A 20,965-nucleotide genomic window follows, 5' to 3' on the forward strand; every position below is an offset into this window, starting at 1 on the left:
ATCGATTAGTTGGGCTGGTCACGTCACTGAGGCGCGCGACCACAAGATGGACAAATACACACAGATACACAGCCGCTCGCGCAATGGAGGTTACAGAAGCGCCGGCAGGAAAAAGCGCGCGCCCCGAGTCCTCCAAGGTATGGGAGCGATTTACATTAAACGCCTCTAAGAAGACGGTAACCTGCACGCTATGCAAGACCGAGCTTTCATGGCACGTCATGCACGAACACTTAAAAAGAAAACATGTTGGTGTTACGGATGGCAAAACGTCAGCAGGGTCAGTAAAAACTGTATCTCTCCATCGTGTAAAAGTTGAAGTGCTTTTAGTTTAAACTGTTTGCTAACTTCGGGACAGTCGCGCGAGATCTGTTCACGTGCTACTCGCTAACATCACATTGCGCAATCACCTCATGAGCAATAGTGATTAGTTAAATTAAACGGTGCGAATAACAGGAGAATATTACATTTAGTGATTGTTGTGGTTTTCAGCGAATGCAAATAACAGTATATTTGTGACTATTAGCTTTTTGCATTTCTACAGTTTTTTTTTATAGTCCACTACAAAGTTAACTTGTAATTTACTGTGGTTTTACTTATGCATAGTTTTATTATACAAAATTACATTATTTAAGCTGTTTATATCTTATCAACTGAATATATCAGTGTATTTTTTAAACTATATATACTGTATATATTATATTATATACTACATTTCATTTAAGGTTTAAAATGTCAAAATTAAAGATTATTAAACTCTATATGAGGATTTTGCATTATAAAATTTTTATTTTTATACATAAATAATACCCTGCTTTTTTTTTAATAGTTATAAGCGAAATATCAAATTAAAGAAGCGGTTAGGTTTTATTCGGTTAATCGATTAATCGAAAACATAACCAGCCAACTAATCAATTATCAAAATAATCGTTAGTTGCAGCCCTAAATATAATAAGGCCCACTAAGATGTTGATGTCAGACACTGCGTCTCTTTGAATACTCAAATAATAATGAGTCAGTTTAAATGAAAACCTCATTACTCATTATAAAAACTCATACGTTTTCAGCTGGTATAACCAAATGGCAGGTTTTAATTGCTACATGGATAATCCTTAAAAGTAAGTAGTACTATCCGGGTTTACAGTGCACGTCTTACAGTCTCAATTTCAGAAAGTAAAAAAAGTAATAAGTTCGATCACCGGGTGATGCTGTAACCTCTTGCAGGCGAGGGAAGGGATGAAAGGTACTTAGTGCCCTCACATTAATTGCAGCTCTGCGGCTCACGCAAGCGGAAGGAGCGGATAGCACTGTCCTCCGAGTGTGTTACGCTGCCCCCAACAGTGAATGAGCGAGCAGTTTTAAAAGATGCAGTCGGCTAGCGTCATGTGGTTTGGAGGAAACGCGTGATAGTTTTTGGCCCTCCGGACTGAGTGGTAATAGTAGCCTTAATGTGGAAGCCCCCTAGTGACAGGGAGGAATTGGACACGACTAAATTAGGGAGAAAATCCGAGAAAAAAAAAAAGGAAAACTGAGGAAAAACAGTTTGTTAAGAAAGCATCTTGGTCTGTGAGAAGATGACAGAGATGGGTTTGAGGCACATGTCTGTCAGGACTGAGGTCAGAGATTTTAGTGTCATAGACAAAACTGGTAATTCAACACTAAAAAAAGAAAAAAAAAAAAGAGGAAAAACACGCAATACAAATCCTAATTGGAAACAACCAATATAATTTTTTTCTGTTTTCACAGCTGTGAAACTCAGAAAACAACTAAAGATATTTAACATTACTGGAAAAAGGTTAAGAAATTATCAATACTTGGATGGATAGTGCAGAACCATTACCTTTGTTGAGGAAATGTCGGGAAAATCAGTGAGAGATGCGCACTAAAACCCGAAAAGGGAAGAAACCAAGACTTTTTCTTAAATTTTTCTTAAAAATCTTTGCACGTCTTGCGGAACACTCGCAGACTACGTTACTCACAATCCGAGGTTTCACTGTATAATATCTTATTAATAATATGACTGAAACATGTTTAAATAAATTTAAATTATGATTCATAATTCAGGTTACAAGACTGCTGTTAATTTACAGACTTTTTCTATTGAACATTTGAAATAAAAAGGCTTAAGATAACATCATGTTTATAAATGACAACATTCTATCAACTTTACACATTAATACCAAAATTATACATCACTCAAAGGTAAACTTACAGCTATTGCCCTTCAAATTCTTCAAAAACAAGGATTGATGCGATTTGAGGATTACCAAAAAAAAAAAGAAAAAAGGATTTAATTTTAACCATATACATCAGTCATGTGCTCAGCTACTCACTTCCTGGTTTTATAAATTATCAGCAGTTCCTCAAAGAGACCACTAGATGGCAGTTAGGCAAAAGATTAACCCAAACAATGGCAAACAAAACAGAACAAATGGAGATCACAAAACCTTTGTGAAGTTATGTGGCAAAAAGTCAATAAAAACCACAGGAATGTTTAGTATTCAATAGTGTTCAATAGTGACCCAGCGGTTCAGTTTTTAGAGTACAACACTGCCTCCAGAGGTTTATATAGGAGACAATTTCATCATCTAGACACATTTTTCTCACACATACACACTTCCATAAATTTTCTTTTCATTTTTGTGAAGCTGCTTTGAGACAGTTACCATTGTTAATACCCCTATCTCTTCTATGCGGTTTGACTCACGGTGAGATGCGCAGTTAGGCACCGTGAGTCGCCGCGATTGCCCGCCGTCGTTCCGCAAAGTTCTTTAAGGACCGCAAGCTTCCGCAAGGACCACCAAAAAAATTAAACATGTTAAACACGTGGAAAGATAGAAATGCACTCACAGCGCCAAGAACTCGGGTGAATCATGATAAACCGTACTTATGGCCACCGTGCTAAACTGCGTAGGTGAGATAGGGGTATAAAAGTGCTAATAAATGAGATTTAATTGAATTTACATGATTCCTCACTTACCCTGATGCACCCATTACTCTGGAATTATCAATTTGTAATTATCAGGCCACATGACCTTTTTCTATTGCTCCAATGTCAAATCTTAATGATCCCCAGCAAATTCAAGTCTTTCTGATGGTTCTCACTATCAAGTGGTTTTCTTATGGAGACACAGCTGTTTAGTCCCAATCCTGTGAGTTGTCATCACATTATGTGTATGGAAATGCTTTCTTTCCTTCCACTATTAAACATACCTTTTTTTGTTGTTGTTGATTGTTTTTGCCATGTAACTTTATAAAGTGTTTATGTGGTCTCAATTCATGAATTTTTTCCGATATTTCTTCCAAAAAGTTGATGGTTCAGCACTATCCTTCCAAGTATTTAGATTTCTTTATCGCTTCTTAATCCTTTTTCCAGTAATTTCAAATCTCTTCAGTTGTTTTCTTAGCTTGATGCAGCCCAATAAATTGACCCTTCTGATGAAATGTTGACAGGCAGTATATTTAGGAGTGACTACAGTGCATACAACACATCCCATATTGTGATTGTGTTATGGATTCTCTCCTGTGTGAATGCACTGGTGTCTTCTGAATTGACATGCATGTCTAAAACTCCTCCCACACTGTGAGCAGTGATATGGCTTCTCTCCTGTGTGAATGTGCTGGTGTTTTTGGAGAGAACTAGCTACAGTAAAACTCTTCCCACACTGTGAACAGTAATACGGCTTCCCTCCTGTATGAATGCGCTGGTGTGTTTGAAGAGACCTAGCTGAAGCATAACTCTTCCCACACTGTGAACAGTAATACGGCTTCTCTCCTGTATGAATGTGCTGGTGTGTTTGAAGCGACCTAGCTGAAGTATAACTCTTTCCACACTGTAAACAGTAATACGGCTTCTCTCCTGTGTGAATGCGCTGATGCCTTTGCAGGTTAGATGCCTGTGTAAAACTCGTCCCACACTGTGAGCAGCGATATGGCTTATCTCCAGTGTGAATACGCTGGTGTGTTTGGAGAGAACTACCTACAGTAAAACTCTTCCCACACTGTGAGCACTGATACGGCTTCTCTCCTGTGTGAATGCGCTGGTGTGTTTGGAGAGAACTAGCTGCAGTAAAACTTTTCCCACACTGTGAACAGTAATACGGTGTCTCTCCAGTGTGAATGTGCTGGTGTTTTCGTAGGTCATCAGCCCTTGAAAAACTCGTTCCACACTGTGCGCAGTGATACGGCTTCTCTCCTGTGTGAATGCGCTGATGTCTTTTCAGATGACTTGTATAACCAAATCTCTTCCCACAACCTGAGCACTGGTAATTTCGGTTCTTCGTTTCTTTATGATATGTCTTACGATGACCAGATAATGTTTTCTTAGTACTTCCTTTAAAGGCCATATCTTGAAGTGTTGTTGGAGGTGCAGTGAACACATCAGGGTCAAGAGAAGACTTGGGAAAATGTGTTATCTGGGGGAAGAAAAAAAAAAACTGATTATTTTCACAAGGGCAAGACCTAAGAATATGAACTTTTTTATTTTAAGTAAAAATTTTTTCAATTAATTATTCATTAACAAGGTCAGGAATGCTGTGTTACAAATCTGTTTCTTAGGCTGACTATGATGTTATGTGAAAGTGGTCAGATTGAATTTGGCTCTGTTCAGACTAGTGTTGCTAATCTAATCAGTAGGGCTGGGCAATCCTTTAGTTTAAAAAAAAAATTTAATTAGAATTTACGTTTTAAGACGATACATTTCACTTAAATCGAGGTATCGCGATCCTTTAGAAAAATATTAGATACACTGTTATTGCACCAATGGCAGAATAACTAAGAGGCAATATTATCCGACCACATGATGGCGCGCCTAATTAACCGCTCACTTGTGAAAGTAGAGCACTCTATGTAGGAACGTAATAAGCAACAGAGAGATCATAGATGGTGGTCGGCGGCTCTTCACGTCAGGATGACCTTGTGCAAAAGAAAGGTAGTACCGTTTCCTCTGTGGTTTGAAAATGGTTGAAAAGTCAGACGCTGAACAAGATGAGTGAAAGTACAGTACAGTTAAACCTCGGACTGTGAGTAACGCGGTTTGTGAGAGTTCCACAAGACGAACAAAGATTTTTCAATAAATTTTGTTTCGTCACAGCACTTTTTGTTTTGACACAGAGTGTACGGGCATGTTATTCACAAGTTCTGACGCGTATCTTTCTTGTTACACTTAGTTACTCACGACTCCAGTCCGTTGAATTTTTTGTCTCGTTTTATTTTCAACATCAAAGTTCAACAGTTTTTACAGTCTCGTGCATAGATCCACTGTGGTCACCACAAGTTGTTTGCTGTGTCCTGTAGCTTACGGTCTTAAATTATCGTTACATAGGGTTGCAAAGGGGCGGTAAATTTCCGGTAAATTTCCATGGTAAGTTAAGCTTGGGAATTTTGGAAATATTCCATATTGGAAAACTTGCTTTATTCCTGAATTAATCAGCCGTTCGAACGAATCAAATGAGTGATATGATTCAGAAATTAAATCAGTCACTTACCGCCACCTACTGGCAGTATTAGTTTCATTTTTATCTTCTTTTTAGTTATTAAAATCATTTAACGTTTCTATGTTCAAAATTTTATATTTAAAACATTAATCTCAACAAGAGTTGATGTATTTGATTGCACTTATGCCTTTCCATCACTTATACTTTCTCTAAAAAGAAAAGTAAGTGTAGACCCCCTATGGATTTATTGCATTTTGGGAAAAAATAATCAGTTTTTATATTAAATCTTTGAAAAATCTAAATGTGGATTTGAATTTTTTATGTTATTATAACCTAAAGATGTTATGTGAAAGTTTGAAACAGAAAATAGTGGTTTTCATCTTGCCACTTTCTTGGTAAAGAAAACACATTTTTACTCAAATTAATCCAAATGGATTTATAGCGTTTTGGAACCAAACTCTTCATATTTTCCCATAATATCATCAAAACTTACCTCACTTGTTAAGTCCACAGGCTCAAATGTGTGCCTTCAATACTCTTTGTCCTTCAGGCTCAAAAGTGTGGTCCATGTGTACATGTGATGTCCATGTACTGAACTGTTATTATTCAACCATGCCAAGGTAAATTCAGTTTTACATTCTATGGCATCTTTAAGTGTATTTGAATTGCATTTGTTTGTTTTTGTCAATATTATGCTAAAATATACTTTGCTCAACTATATTTAAGTTCCCTAAGAAGAGCCAACCTTCAATTTTGAAAATTCCCAGTTTATTCCCATAAATTCCTGTTAATTCCCGTTTATTCCCATTAATTCCCATGGAAAGTTTCCATCTTTGAAAATTCCGGGAATTTTGAAACCCTATCGTTACAACATCTTATTTGCTACATCTTTCAGCTTACGGTACTATAGCAGATTACGGTCAAAAGCTTGTGTTCTCCACACTTCCGTATCTTAACAGCAACTAACAACTAAAGTGCGTGATAGACATGCAACTATGCAACTACGAAATGATGTCACAGTACAACTTATGATTATCATAGTAAGTGCTTAGCTAATAAACTAAATGCTTAACTAATAAACTTAATGCGTAATGCTTAACTAACGAAATAGAAATAAACAACAAATAATTTATAAAAATGAAATATGGCTCTTACGTCTCGTGATCACAACTGAGCCAACAGTTTTTTTTCTCCTGCGCTGCGGAACTGCGGGTAATCGTCTCCCCTGCTGGGTCTTAGTGATCGTCTCTTACTAGTATAATAAACATCCGTGCATGCGTGTACTGTTTACTATAATACTGTTACCACGTGTGCGTGCGTAAAAACATTTTATTTTGTGTTTGAAAGCGCACATGTACTGTTTCATATAACACGTGTGTGTAGCAAAAGAAAGTCTGAGGAGGTAAAAAAACTTTTTCTCCCTCTCTGTCGTTGTGTGTGTTGTGTGTGCGTGCGCGCGAAATTTGACACTGTGCCGGTTCACACATTCTCAAATTACGCGTGCGCACACAACACACACACTCTGCAGCGCAAGAGAGAGAGAAACACAGACACACAAACACACACACACACACACACACACACACACACACACACACACAAAACGCCTGCGCGCATGAATAGAAACACTTATCTCTCTGGATTTATTTTTACTTTTTTTTTTTTTTCTTTAAAGGTAAAGTGCAGGATATTTTTTTTAATTTTTACTTCATATTTTGCGTTAATTATTTTCTTTTTTTTTTTTTCAGGCTGTGGAACGAATAATTTAAATTTTTATTATTTTCTATGGGAAAATTAAATTTGCGAGTTTACGAGTGTTTACAAGTGTTATGCTCGTAATCCAAGGTTCAACTGTATGCAGAAAGTCAGTTGCAACCGGCAGGGGCAGCACCACTAATTTATTCCAACATTTGCGACAAATGCACCAAGCTGAATGGGAAGAATGATTAAAGTTAAGAGATAGACAGAAATTACAGATGCTGTGGTGTCTCATATCACTAAGGACATGGTTCCCATATACACCATCAAAAAGCCAGGGTTCAGAAAAATGCTACATGCTGCTGATCCAAGATACAAGTTGCAGAGCCTCAAATATTTCAGAGACTATATTTCAAAGCTATTCCCCGAATGTACACTGAAAAAAAAATCTAAATTGAAATTATGAATTGGCCAAACTTTGATGGGGCGAAATTTTTTTTAAATCTACTTTTTTTCACCCAGCCCTACTAATCAGCCTTACGGTATCACCTAGACCTTCACATTATCATAGAGACAAAGCCACAGCCTGGCCTTGAGATTAGCATTCACATTTACTTTGGGACCCAACCCAGTGGTCAGGAAGTCCATAAAGACAACAGGTTAATGTCTCAGACACCTGGGTCTACCAGACTTAATCCTCTTAGAATGTCACCATCTTTACCTCCAAATGTAAAACCCAATGTACATAACTCTTCCAGTTTATATAATTTTACGTTGGAAGCTAGATTAAACATTTTATACATTTGTAATCCTACACTAATAGCCCAAATCTGACACAATATTGACCTATCTGCATTATTTGCGGTGGTAAATGATAGAGACTCGCATGCAGCACAAAATTATCAAATTTTTCAACCTGTTTCTGTAAATTTCCTTCTCTCTTTACTTGTGCTGATGCTTCCCACCCAAAGTGTTATCAGACATTTCACTGTCCTCTGTCCACTAAGTACTATGCTCCAATTTCATACTGTTAAGATTCTGGAAAGGCAGTAGTGCTGCACGTGGTAAAAAATTTTAATTGTCTTACTAAAACTTTGCATAATCAGTTAGAATTGCAGAACTAGGAATGTGTGTACGTTCAAGAAAGATGATAATGCACAAAGAGTAATGGCCTTAATCTATGAACGTTGACAGAAATTCAGCCCCAGAAGATGTAACTTGCTCTTGTAACCAGCTCTGTGGTGTGCTGGTGTGCTCGCTCTGCCGTTGCTCGTCACATTGTGTTTTATGAGTTGTAACGATGGATATAGAATATAAGGCACTGTGAGGATGGGGTGTTACCTCTCTCTTGCAGATGTTTTGCAGGGAGTGTAACAGATGTCCAGCGCTGTTTAAATAAACCTCTACTCTTGTTTTGATACAGTTCAAAGTGTACAGAATCTAATTTCCACTACAAACAGCTATTTTCATATCTACATAGGAATAGCATACCCAAACTGTATCCGTTAGGAGTTAGGTCTTAATATAGCACAGAGACAGAACTTGTTAAAAGTAGTAAATGACCTCCTACTGGCCTCTGATCAGGGTTGCATCTCATTGCTTCTGTTGCTTGACCTCAGTGCAGCTTTTGACACCATTGATCATTATTTCTACTACATTTTCCAATCTCTGAAGAAGAATACTAAGGGAAATTCCCTTTCCTGGCTTAGATCCTATTTGACCGTTATCATTTTGTAAATTTAAATAGTGACTATTCTGCCTGTTCTCAAGTGAAGTTTGGTTTTCCACAGGGTTCAGCTCAAGTTCAAGAAGGCTTTATTGTCACTTTAACTATATACAGTTAGTACACAGTGAAGTGAAACAACGTTCCTCCAGGTCCAAGCTGCTACATGCAACATAAATTAACAAAAACTAACTATCTAACCAAGAGAGGAAGACCATCTATGGAATTTTTTTACTTATTTATTTTTTTTTTACAGACAACAAAGTCCACATGCAAATGAGCAACAAAATGACAGTGCGACAAACACGACATAACATAACATAAAACATTCATACATAATACATTCAGAGACACAGTTATATGTCTCAGCAAATGAAAAAAAGTACCTTAATAAATTTGGGCAATGTGTGAAGGACATAAGAGACTGGATGATAACTTCCTTCTACTTAATCCTGAAGTTCTAGTCATAGGACCACATGCAGCTTAAAGCAAGCTTTTTGATCACGCTGTAACTTTGGATTACCTTTCTGTTCCATCAAATGCAACAGTAAAAGACGTCTTTCATTTGAAGTTCATGTAGATAACATTACCAGTACAGTGAAACCGCAAAACTTTCATCAGTACATCACCTTCCCCACCAGAAGCGATAGGACACTGGGCCACTGTTACACGACAATCAAAGACAGCTACAAGGCACAATCTCATCCACCGTTTGGGAAATCCGACCATGCCGCCATCTTCCTCATGCCAAAATACAAACAAAGGCTCAAACAGAAAGTTCCGGTTCAGAGGGAAGTCACGCGCTGGACAGACCAATCGGTGGCCGCGTTACAGGACGCACTCGATAACGCAGACTGGGACATGTTTCAAAACAGCTCCGATGACGTCAGCATGTTTACGTGTTTAGCAGATGAAACGAGGAAAAAAAAGACTATGAGAATGTTTCCCAACCAAAAGCCGTGGGTGGATAAAACCATTCGTGACACTCTGAGATCTCACACCGCTGCCTACAACGCGGGACTTGTGTCAGGGAACATGGACTTGTACAAGGCTGCATCATACAACATGCGGAAAGCGGTAAGAAGGCGAAGAAGCGCTACGGGCAGAAACTAAAGTCACAACTCCAACAGAGTAACTCAAGGAGCCTGCGGCAGGGACTAAGGACAATAACAGACTATAAAGCACCAACAACTGGTATGACAAACGTGGACGTGACTCTGGCAAACGAGCTGAACACCTTCTATGCTCGCTTCGAGGCGGCAGCTAAAAACGCTGTCAGCACCGGAAACGCGTTCATCATCTCCGAGCATAACGTGAGAAGAGCCTTCAAGAAAGTGAACACCAGGAAAGCACCAGGACCAGACGGCATTTCAGGTTCAGTCTTCAAAGTCTGCGCAGATCAGCTTGCACCTGTGTTCACATAGATATTCAACCTCTCCTTATCTCAGTCAGTGATCCCCACATGCTTCAAAGAGTCCATCATTGTTCCTGTCCCAAAAAAACCCTTCCTGCATCTCTTAATGACTATCGCCCTGTAGCCCTCACCTCAGTAGTAATGAAATGCTTTGAGTGGCTGGTCAGAGACTTTATCATCTCTTCACTACCGGACACAGTAGACCCACTACAGTTCACATACCGTCCGAACCGTTCCACAGATAATGCAATCTCTCATCTACTCCACACACCACTCACTCACCTGGACACTCGAAAAGGGAATTATGGTAAAATGTTCTTCATCGACTATGTGGATTTCCAACTTCCTAACTGGCAGACCACAGGCAGTAAGGATGGGCAGACATGTCTCAGCCTCTCTTACACTCAGCACTGGAGCCCCCAGGGTTGTGTTCTGAGCCCCCTGATGTACTCATAGCCACTACAAACTCCACCATCATTAAGTTTGCTAACGACACTGTAGTGGTGGGCCTGATCTCTGACAATGACGAGACAGCGTACCTGGAGGAGGTTGGAAATCTGGAGAACTGGTGCCAGAGGAACAATTTCCTCCTGAACGTCAGCAAGACAAAGAAGCTGATAGTGGACTTTGGCACAGAGCAGGAGAGGAACTACCAGCTTCCGCCAAGCTGAATGGGAACTACCAGATTATAATCTGGAACTACCAGATTATGAAGGTCCTTAGCCATCCCAACAATGGACTGTTCTCTCTGTTTCGGTCAGGAAAGCGCTTCTGCTTCCTGAAGGCCAACACAGAGACTGAGGAGGAGCTTCTTCCCGCAAGCAATGCGGTCTCTCAACCAGGATAACACACAGGACTAATCATCTATGTGTTTATACAACATTGCACCGAAATGGATACTCATGGACATTAATCATCTGTGCACACACCCCAATACATTATAGACCGGACAATCATGGACGATGCTCATTTGCACACAATGCTCATTTGCACACACAATGCTCATTTGCACACTTCTGGACATTTCTCATTCATTCCACTTTTTATTTGCATTTAAATTTATTTTGTCTTGTACAGACAGGTTTTATATTTCTTATATATTTTTGAAAATGTTTATATTTTGGTCTAACTTCTTATAGTTAAGCTATTTATTTACTTATTATTTTCCATTTCTCTTATTTTTCGTTAGTTGTTTTTTTGTTTTTTTTTAAGTCACAGGCGATGGTATAAACATTTCACTACATATTGTACTGCGTATGACTGTGTATGTGACAAAAATTTAATTTGAAATTTGAAACCTCGGATTGCGAGTAACGCGGTTTGCGAATGTTCCGCAAAACAAGCAAAGATTTTTAATGATCTTGGTTTACGAGCACCGAGTATCATGTATCACACATGCGCTTCTTGTTTTGACGCAGAGCGTTACATGATCACAACTGAGCCAATGGTTTTTCCTCTCTTGCGCTGTGAAATTGGGGGTAATTGTCTCCCCTGCTGGGTCTTACTGGTATAATCACATAAGGTATAACACTGTGACCATGTGTGCGCACGTAAAACATTTTATTTTGTGTCTGTATGCGTGCGTGTACAGCGCACGTTTAAAGCAAAAGCAAGTCTCATTAGAGGTTAAAGATCCATTTTCTCTCTCTGCTTAAGGCTCAGTCTGCTGTGTCTGTGTGCGCGTGTCATTCACAGACACATACAGATGTTACTCATGTGGAATTCTGGTTTTACACGCCTCACGGTGGCGACATTTGGGTTTGTGAGTTCGCTGGCTTCTACCGGTAAGTGGCGCTATATAATTATAGACTGACGCCTCCGGGCAATCCTCAGGGCCTCAGGGCATTCCCTCAAGGATTAATGAGCCGCGCTCTGTTAGAGCTGCACATAGTAGCGGATAAAATCAAGTGAAATGTTGTAGTTAAACGAATTCATAATCACAGTATTAAAATTACAGTACAAATGTAAAATTTAAATGTACAAATTACAGTACAAATTTAGAACTTAAATACAGGGGTTTCTTAGTTCCATCGAATTTAGGCAAAGTAAATGTTAACACAGTGAGCCTTATACTTTATCATGTGTAACACTCGCGTAGCTAGAAAACTCTGGCTGTGTGTATCAGAAAACGTGGGTGAGTAACAGGTGTTGTCAGATTAATGGGCAAAAACGATATAATAAAGCTATATAGGCTACATAGCCTTTATAAGACTTTACTTTCATTTAAGTGCACGCACAATGATGACAAAACGTTATGATGTTGTAAAATAATGAAAGCTAACAGAAATACAGAGCTATTCTGTATCGGTTTCTGTGAACTTGAGCGCGTCAGAAAATAAAACGAAACTCCGTGTATACTCACCTCACAGACGTGAAAAAAATATATTTACAGAAAGCAAAATGTCTGCTTTTATATAAACTAATGGAAAAAAAAAATCAGCTTATGTAATTCGTATGAAACGTGGATTACTACAGCGCATCCACTCACAGCCAAAATGAAAATACGAGAACATTTTACATTTACTTAAAGCCTTATTCATAACCACATTTCGGCCATTCACACACATGCATTGTGCTATGTTGTTTGTACACAATTTTACTTTTTCCCTTCTAATCTCCCCTTTTATCAAAATGCTCCCGATATGAGCCGACGCGAGCAACTTCATTTCATAAAGAGAGGCGACAAATACTTGATTGAACACTGCATTTTTTTAAAAGTGAAAGCGCGCGCAATGTGAGCAGCTTTAATTATTGATAAATAAATAATTATTAAATGGTGGACATAAAGTCAAGAGCAAAAAGAACAATATTATTTTACTTTTGATTATTATTATCATGTTATTGAATGATTATTTGAAACTGAAGTGCTCCGTGTAGATTCATGCCACGAGTCATTTTATCATACAAAGATTATTACGTTGTGCTCGGACCACTAAGCGTCTGTGAATTGACATTTTTACCGTTTAACAATGTTTTTACAAGCCCTTGAGCTGTTGTTTGTGCTGTTTTCTTTAATAATAATAATAGACAGATAGAGTCTGTCTAAACAAAAAAATTAATTGCAGCCATTTGCAAAATGTCCCTTTGCGCCACCTGGCGGTCATTTCACAAATTACTTTGAATAGTGACTGATTTATTTTGGCTGTTTCTGTTTGCCGTGACAGAGTGCGTGGCAGTCATAGACATTCCGCGTGAGTAACCACTGTACGCAGACACACTTTGCTCTTCACAGAAACACTGCTCTTATGCGATTCTTTTCATAGGTAAAATGCAGCTTAATTTGTTATATTTTTACTGTACAGCAGTGATTCCGTTAGTGTGGCTCAATCAAGTGTAAATAAAAGAGTTTCTTGTTTATTTTTTCGATAAAACAGTGTTTGCATTGTGTGCGCGTGCGTGAGTGAAAAGAGTGGAAGGGTAACTGTAAGACAAGCATCCTGACTGACCTTCTTGCATCCTGTACTAAATATTCATTTACCTTATACATTACTTAACTATGATCAACAAACGTGTGCACTGATGTTGATTATACTAGTAAGAGACGAGCACTAAGACCCAGCAGGGGAGACGATTACCTACAATTCCACAGCGCAAGAGAGAAAAACCGTTGGCTCATATATTCAGTTTTATATCGAAATATCGGAAACGTGTTTAAAAATTGTATCACCGTTATTGAAAAAAATTCTATCGCGATATATATTGATATCGAATTATTCAGCCCTACAAAAACGTAATCAAGAATGGAAGAAAGAAAAAGGGAACCACTTTTGGTTTGGTTTTTAAAGCAGTCACTGCCAAGGGGAATCCAAAATTAAGCTTAAGTGAGGTTTAATGTCTAGTTATTACATATTTTACTTCATTCATTGTTTTCCCTTAATGTTTTGTTTGTTTTAAAAAAATATATAATTATAGTGATGGAAATTGGTAATACTGGTAATACTGGTAATATTTTGGGTGGCTGGAATGGATTACCTGCATTTACATTTGCAAAAATCTGAATCAATAAATTTTTTATTTATTTATTTAAATTTTTGTTATTGTTCAGACTACACAAAAACTCATTGAGCTTGGATCTAATTTCAAGATGATTTCAATCATATGATATGCCAAAAATCAGATACGGGCTTAAAGTATGAACAAGGGCTAAATGTAACAAGTTACTTATTATACCTAAACTTTAAGCTAAAAGGCTAGTAAAATGACACAGAACATGCACATGCAGTCTGTAAGATGAGTGACTAAATGCTTACTGAATTCTTGTTTAGTGCAGTTTTGTGTAAAAGCATAGTGCAACACAAATCAATGATTCACTCCAGCTTAATGTACACACCTGATCTGACCCACACTTGTCCGTTTTACCCCTCTGCTCCAGGACCATGGGCTATGTAATTTGTTAGGTGAAACTGATGTCAGAATGAGTGTTTGGTAGAGGGAGTCTGTGTTCCATCTGGCCAGCAACATAGTTCAGTATAGTTCGGTGTGTGTGTGTATGTATAGCTCAAGATGTACTAAACATCTTTACCTATGGAAGTATAATAGTGCCAAAATTTCTCAAAGCAAAATAGCAGGTTGAATTAAATGAACTGAAAAAAAACGTGTTGCAATAAATATGTTTGAATTTTTCTGCATTGCAATTTGATCTGAATTGAAAAAAATCCTTACAATGCAACCTGAATTTTGTTACCTGAATTTTGGCAACCTGAATTTTGTTACCTGAATTTTTGCAACCTGAATTTTATTACCTGAATTTTTGCAACCTGAATTTTGTCGACCTGAATTTGTAAGATTGAAAAATAATGAAGATTGTATTTTTAACACTTGAAAATATATTTGAACTGCAATTTAGTAACTTGAATATTTTTGCATTGAATTTTAAATGCTTGGATTACATTTTCACTTGAAATATACAACCACAATAAATTGCAGTGGCACAAATTTCAAACATTGTAAATGCTCTAAGGATTTTTTTCAATTCAGATCAAATTGCAATGCAGAAAAATTTAAACATTTATTGCAACACGTTTTTTTTTCAGTTCATGTAATTCAACCTGCTATTTTGCTTTGAGAAATTTTGGCACTATTATACTTCCATATTTACCTATGAATTTTCCCCTCATCAGATCCATCCCACTTCTTTTCAACCTAGCACACTCCTAAAACGCTGTTGCCATAGCCTTGTCCTAACTGACCATTTTAATGATCCCCTTATTTCTTGCATGTGAAGAATGCTTTATAAACAATGCTCCTGCTGTGGTTAAACTAGATAACGCCTATGTGATCTCCAACTCTGGTGTCTGTGTCACTTCTGTCAGAAATCTTGACTTAAACCAAATGAACCAACTGATCTCCACATTGCCACAAAGAATAATAAGAATTTAAAAAATGTTACTGGAGAAGTAACATTTTTGTGCTTTTTATAAAAACCTCATTCATCTTGTATGAGCAACATAATCCCCAGCTTTATCTGTTGAACTTCACAGTTATGGGAAGATAAGACACTTTTTTGTGGCTTTGCTGGAGAAGTCAGCAAGAATGTCATTAAGGTTTGGCGAGGATACAAAAAAGAAAAATATAAGACATAACACACATTTGGTTTGTCACCAGTCACCACATGCATTCCATGCAGACCACAAAGAGGCATTTTCAGAGTCACCACGTCTTTGATAGACACTTAAATCATTTGATTGAACCTTAACGATAGATTCCAAATAACCAATCTGAGAGTCCATATAGTACTGTAAATGATGCCAAGACTAATAAGCAAGTCTGATACAGACAGAGCACAGATGCCAGCACAGCTATGTAGGGTGATGCATCCAGTAAAACAAATACCTCTTTCACATTGAGGACTTGTTTTAGTAATGTTTTTTAAAATGGAATAAGTTTTCACATTCACATTTATGTTTACCTGATCAAAAGCTGCTCACCTCCAGGGTAACTTTTGAAACCTGCAAACAGATAAAGACACAAAATACAAATTATTAGAATTATACATTAACTAGCCACTAGGCTGCTAACAGGTTTATAATTTTGGAATATGTTTTCCATGAACTGTAGTGTAACTGGAAGTCTGTATGAACAATCAATTCTGCATGGACTTGTGTCTCCATTACAACAAACAAGAGATCAGGTACAGTAGACAATAAATTCCAGACATTTGATCACTACAGCACAGTAAAACAGAGCATCTAGCCCTTTCACTAAACTGTCAGCTCCTGTCCTACGTTTAACTCATAGGACATCGTGGGCATCACAAACCAGAAAATTATTGATTTGTGAGGCAGCAGAAGCAGGATATCTCAAAAACCCACAAAGCCTTAAATCTATTAAAAAACATTATATAGGTTATTAAAAAACATTCAGAACACCACAAAAACATAGAAGTTCCAGGTCATTTATATGGTTTTGGTGAAAACAAAATCGTTTTATCCCTTGCCAAAATATTAGAGTTAAAGCAAATGAGTTGAGTATTTACTTTGTTATTGTAGACTAGGAGTTTCTCTCTTCAAAGGTTGTTAGCATGAATAGCCATACTGAGCACATGAGCAAATGTTCATAGTGTTATGGCAATGATAAAACACTATATTCTTTGTTTAAAATGGTTAAATGCTTTAATAAATTTACATTCATCTAAGCTTCACTTTTAGGTCTCAATAAACAACTTTATTCACTGTAAACTGGGTCATGGTTGGGTTTTCACTTGTACAGATGTGGCCATTAAAAATGTGCGCGTTTCCCGCGAGATGCCACAATTTGGCGCGCGGCGTGCCACGACTTGCCGTAAGCAACATTCGGGAATTTAAATAAATGTTTTGTGCCTCACTGAATATCCACCAAATGGCGCATGGAAGGAATTTATCCAAAAACCCAAGTACAAGTACTATGAAGAATTGTGTATAATTTGTTAGCCTAGAACAACCGATCTTTCATATTAAATGTGTGTATATGTGCTTTATATTATTTTCATAATGATGAAATAAGATTCCCAAAATCGTGCTTTAAAATTCCTAATAAGTTTCTTATATAGTTTTGGTAATGTCTTAACAGAGACAAAACAATGAAAGACATGGCAATGATTGGGTTAAATGGCCTTGAAATTTCCTGATAGTAGGCTACCTTATAATCTGATAGTGTTAACTATGTGAATGTTTTGATTTGTAAATATGCCAACATATCTCATTTAAAACGTAAAAAATGTGTGGCCATCATCAGAAGACATGAATAAACAATATACATATCATATTAAGTAAATATTATTTTATGAACACAAAGTGCTTAGGGCTTTTCATCATGTTTTTTGCTGTCTGTGTCCAGCATTGAATAATTATTTCATCCATTATTTAACCACGGCTGGGAATAATAGCCGGAATGTGATTGTGAATTTATGACTGAAATAAATAAAGCTGTTCTTTGCCATGCGGAAACAGCTCGTACTTTCACTTTGCAAAAGGCAGCGTTTTGATCAAAAGGCTGCTAATCGCTCGTGATTTATCAATAAAAAAGCAGACATTCTTGGCCAGAAATGCACCAAAGACAAATACATGTACCGTATATACGCTACTTGCGTTGTTTTCGCGGGGAGAGGTGTGTGTGTGTGTGTGTGTGTGTGTGTGTCCACGCGCGCTTGGCATGTAGGTTGATATACAGGTCAATCTGCATTTAAAAAGTCAACCAGAATCTCTCCCCTCTTTCTCTCTGGAGAGATTCTGGTGTAGTGCATAGTTAAAGTGGCTAAATACAATAAAACAATAATGTTTTAGGCTAACATATCATACATCTTTGTAGTCGTTTTGCACACGCGCGGGTGCGTTACAATAATAATAATACATTCGGAGCACTAATAGTTATAATACTGAATGGAGAAAGCGCAGTCAAAGAAGTATCATCATTGAAGGAGAGAAGAAAATGAAGGAGAGAAAAAAATGAAGAAGAAATACATATCAGTATTTATAGTTTGAGCTCGACACGTTTATGAGCTCCGTCGCTTGCTGTCAATGGGCACCAAAGAGAGAAAACATTTTTGGCTCAGTAGACACAATACTTCAGACTGAAACACGACTGCCCCCTACAGGTAATGAAGGGCATTTTCAAAGCTTGCCGCGCACAGTCGTTGCAAGTCGTGGGATCCCGTTTCTCGAAACGTGCATTTTTTATAGCAAGATCTGTAGTTTAAGTTACACTCAACAAAATCTACAAATATAATCGCTTTAATAGATCATCCTGTTTAGTCTTCAAAAACTCTGTTTATAAGTACAATGACAAATCTCAAACTGTTTCATTATTTTATAGAATTTGTATTGTATCAAAAATTAAAAAGTGCAGCCTACACCTCACAAACAAATAAAATATTTCATTTTTTTTTTTTTTCATTTTATTACTGTAAACATAAAACAAAGTCAGGATTTGGTATATTGTCCCTTTTTACTCCTCAGGTAAAATGTGCACAGTTTTAAAATAAAATTAGCATTTACTGAGTGTCCTGCAGCTCTTCTAAGGACTCACAGTCTTCTTTTTGTTTTTCCATTACAAACATGAAAGGTTTGCAGCAAGCTTTCAGTTCATTTTTGGCAAAGAATTTAGTTTGCCAAAAATTGCCAGTGTTTTCAACTAGCGAGACATTTCCAAAAACCTTCTGGCAATAATGAAAAGTCAGCTACTCCCAGTAAACATGTTCACCACTGGTTTGCACAAGTTTGCCAGTAGCAGCAAAATCCCAGTCATCTGGTAAGTTTGATGTTAAAGGGAAACACTGGCCTAAAGTTTGCATTCAACGACCAAAACCTCACACCAACAAGACAAAACTAAAGCATAATTTCAATATTATTACATACAAGTTGTGTTCTTATTCTGATTGTTGTGCCCGAGTTTGTGAATCAAGATTTAATGTTTTGGAAAAACTTTTAAACAAACGTGCAAGTTAAAGAATTAGCTTGTAGTTTCACAGATATGTTGGAATAATTTTGGGAGATGTTAATTTGCATTTGTAAATAGGACCTTGCCTCAAATTTCCCACAGCTGTTTATCAAAAGCTTAATTTGTTTGTAAAGATGTTTCCTTTCATTTTGTTTATTGTCTGCAAAGTGGTATCTTACATGATAAACTGCTGTCCTTACTTACATACACACATTATATCTAATATTTTACACTGTGCCGGAAAAACGAATGTTTGGAAATTTAAAATAATTGTGAACTAAACCATTAATTTAAAAAACAAGTAGGTAACCCCCCGTTTTCAGCTGAACTTACCTCAGACACAACAAGCTTGGAGTTTTAATTCATCTCATCAAACAGTCTCTGTAAAAATCCGTCAGTAACATCTCAGTGTGGAGGCGATTATCGACATCACACAGTAAAACCTGAGGGAAAATATATAACGCTGACGTTAATTATTAATGCTGAGGTAAAATATCAAAGCAAAATGTTGATGCGAATGAACAGCGTGAGTCAGGACACATATAAACTGTCCGCTTATTTTTCTTCTTTGAGTTAACTGGCGGGTCGCAAACTGATGTGTTCAGGTGCATACCGCCACCTACTGTCCGGGAGTGTATAACAGTAGGGGTTTAATATATTATTATTATTATTATGAGCCCAGGTTTATGCTTAGAGCATGAGATAAGGACATCCAAACAGTACGGCATTTCAGAAATCTAACCTACAGTAGATGTGATAAAAGCATAATCTTTTCTGCATCATGTACTGTAGTGACAATAAATTTGTTATTTTAAAGGTCCTACACATTATATTTTTCATTAAATGTTAATATGATCTTTAGGGTCCTAATGAAAAGTTTGTATTATACGTTAATTAAAAATTCAAAAGGATTGTGTAAAAAAAACACTACTTTTACCTGGTAAAAACTAGCTCTGTTCTCAGCAACCTGTTTCAGTACATGCTAATTTAAATGCTCATGACCTCTGCTGAGCCCCCCCCCCCCCACAACGCAGTGCTTTGTGGGTAATGCAGTCCAAACTGGAAAACTATGGAATATGGAGCCCGAGTCTGTTTTCTTCAGTCGTTTTTGGTTTGATTTAAGTACGGAACCTACGCGGAAGTTTGTAATATCGCCTGACAACACAGAAATTAAAAGAATGGACATGATCGACTCGATTTGTCTTTCTCATCACTGCATGTGCATGAATTAACGGGCTGTTGCGCTGCCGCGAGCAACAACAAAAGCGGAGAAACTTACTGAGAGAGATACGGACGCGATGTGTTTACTGATGTGTTTACATGACTTCTTAATCTTCAACAGACATCGTTATAAACCATCTAACGTTACAAAGGTAAGCATAATATAGGTTTCCGACTACATACACAGTTTGCAACTAGACAATCACCTCAATGCATTGTTTATTATAAACGTGAGATTAGGGATTATATAGAGACGGATGTACATAGAGAAGAAGCCATAACCATGTTCTATGAGAGTGTAAGTTAACTTACACTCCGCATTCATCGTGATTATTAGAAAAGGCGATCTGCAAAGAGTCATAGTAAAATAAATCACACTCACCGAGCCTGGTGAAGATGAAGCAGGAACACGAAGCGTTAGTACAGATCCATTTTTTAGGAGCAGCTTCCTAGTAAAACCTGCTTTATATTGACCCGCGTTTATAAAGCAGTCTGGTGAAAAATGATTATCGCAAACATGAACGTATTTAGGTAAATCGGCGGGGACGTTAGCTTTAAAAACTA

At 37.4% G+C, this 20,965-nt stretch overlaps 1 protein-coding gene across 2 annotated transcripts; it reads right to left on the reverse strand.

Annotated features, from left to right (window-relative positions):
* Positions 1-986: 986 nt before the first annotated feature.
* Positions 987-19,727, reverse strand: LOC128509378 (zinc finger protein 239-like). 2 transcript variants are annotated; one of them, XM_053481097.1, is made up of 3 exons: positions 19,514-19,727; positions 16,176-16,215; positions 987-4,412 (listed from the first exon to the last, which is right to left on the reverse strand). In XM_053481097.1, the coding sequence occupies exon 3, from the start codon at positions 4,341-4,343 to the stop codon at positions 3,507-3,509; it is 837 nt and encodes a 278-aa protein (XP_053337072.1). In that variant the 5' UTR covers positions 4,344-4,412; positions 16,176-16,215; positions 19,514-19,727; the 3' UTR covers positions 987-3,506. The 2 variants fall into 2 exon arrangements, with proteins under 2 accessions (XP_053337072.1, XP_053337073.1); XM_053481098.1 differs by lacking the exon at positions 19,514-19,727 and adding an exon at positions 18,739-18,861.
* Between the last annotated feature and the right edge of the window lie 1,238 nt (positions 19,728-20,965).

Source organism: Clarias gariepinus, chromosome 21 (assembly GCF_024256425.1).
Source record: "Clarias gariepinus isolate MV-2021 ecotype Netherlands chromosome 21, CGAR_prim_01v2, whole genome shotgun sequence".
Taxonomy (NCBI): Eukaryota; Metazoa; Chordata; class Actinopteri; order Siluriformes; family Clariidae; genus Clarias; species Clarias gariepinus.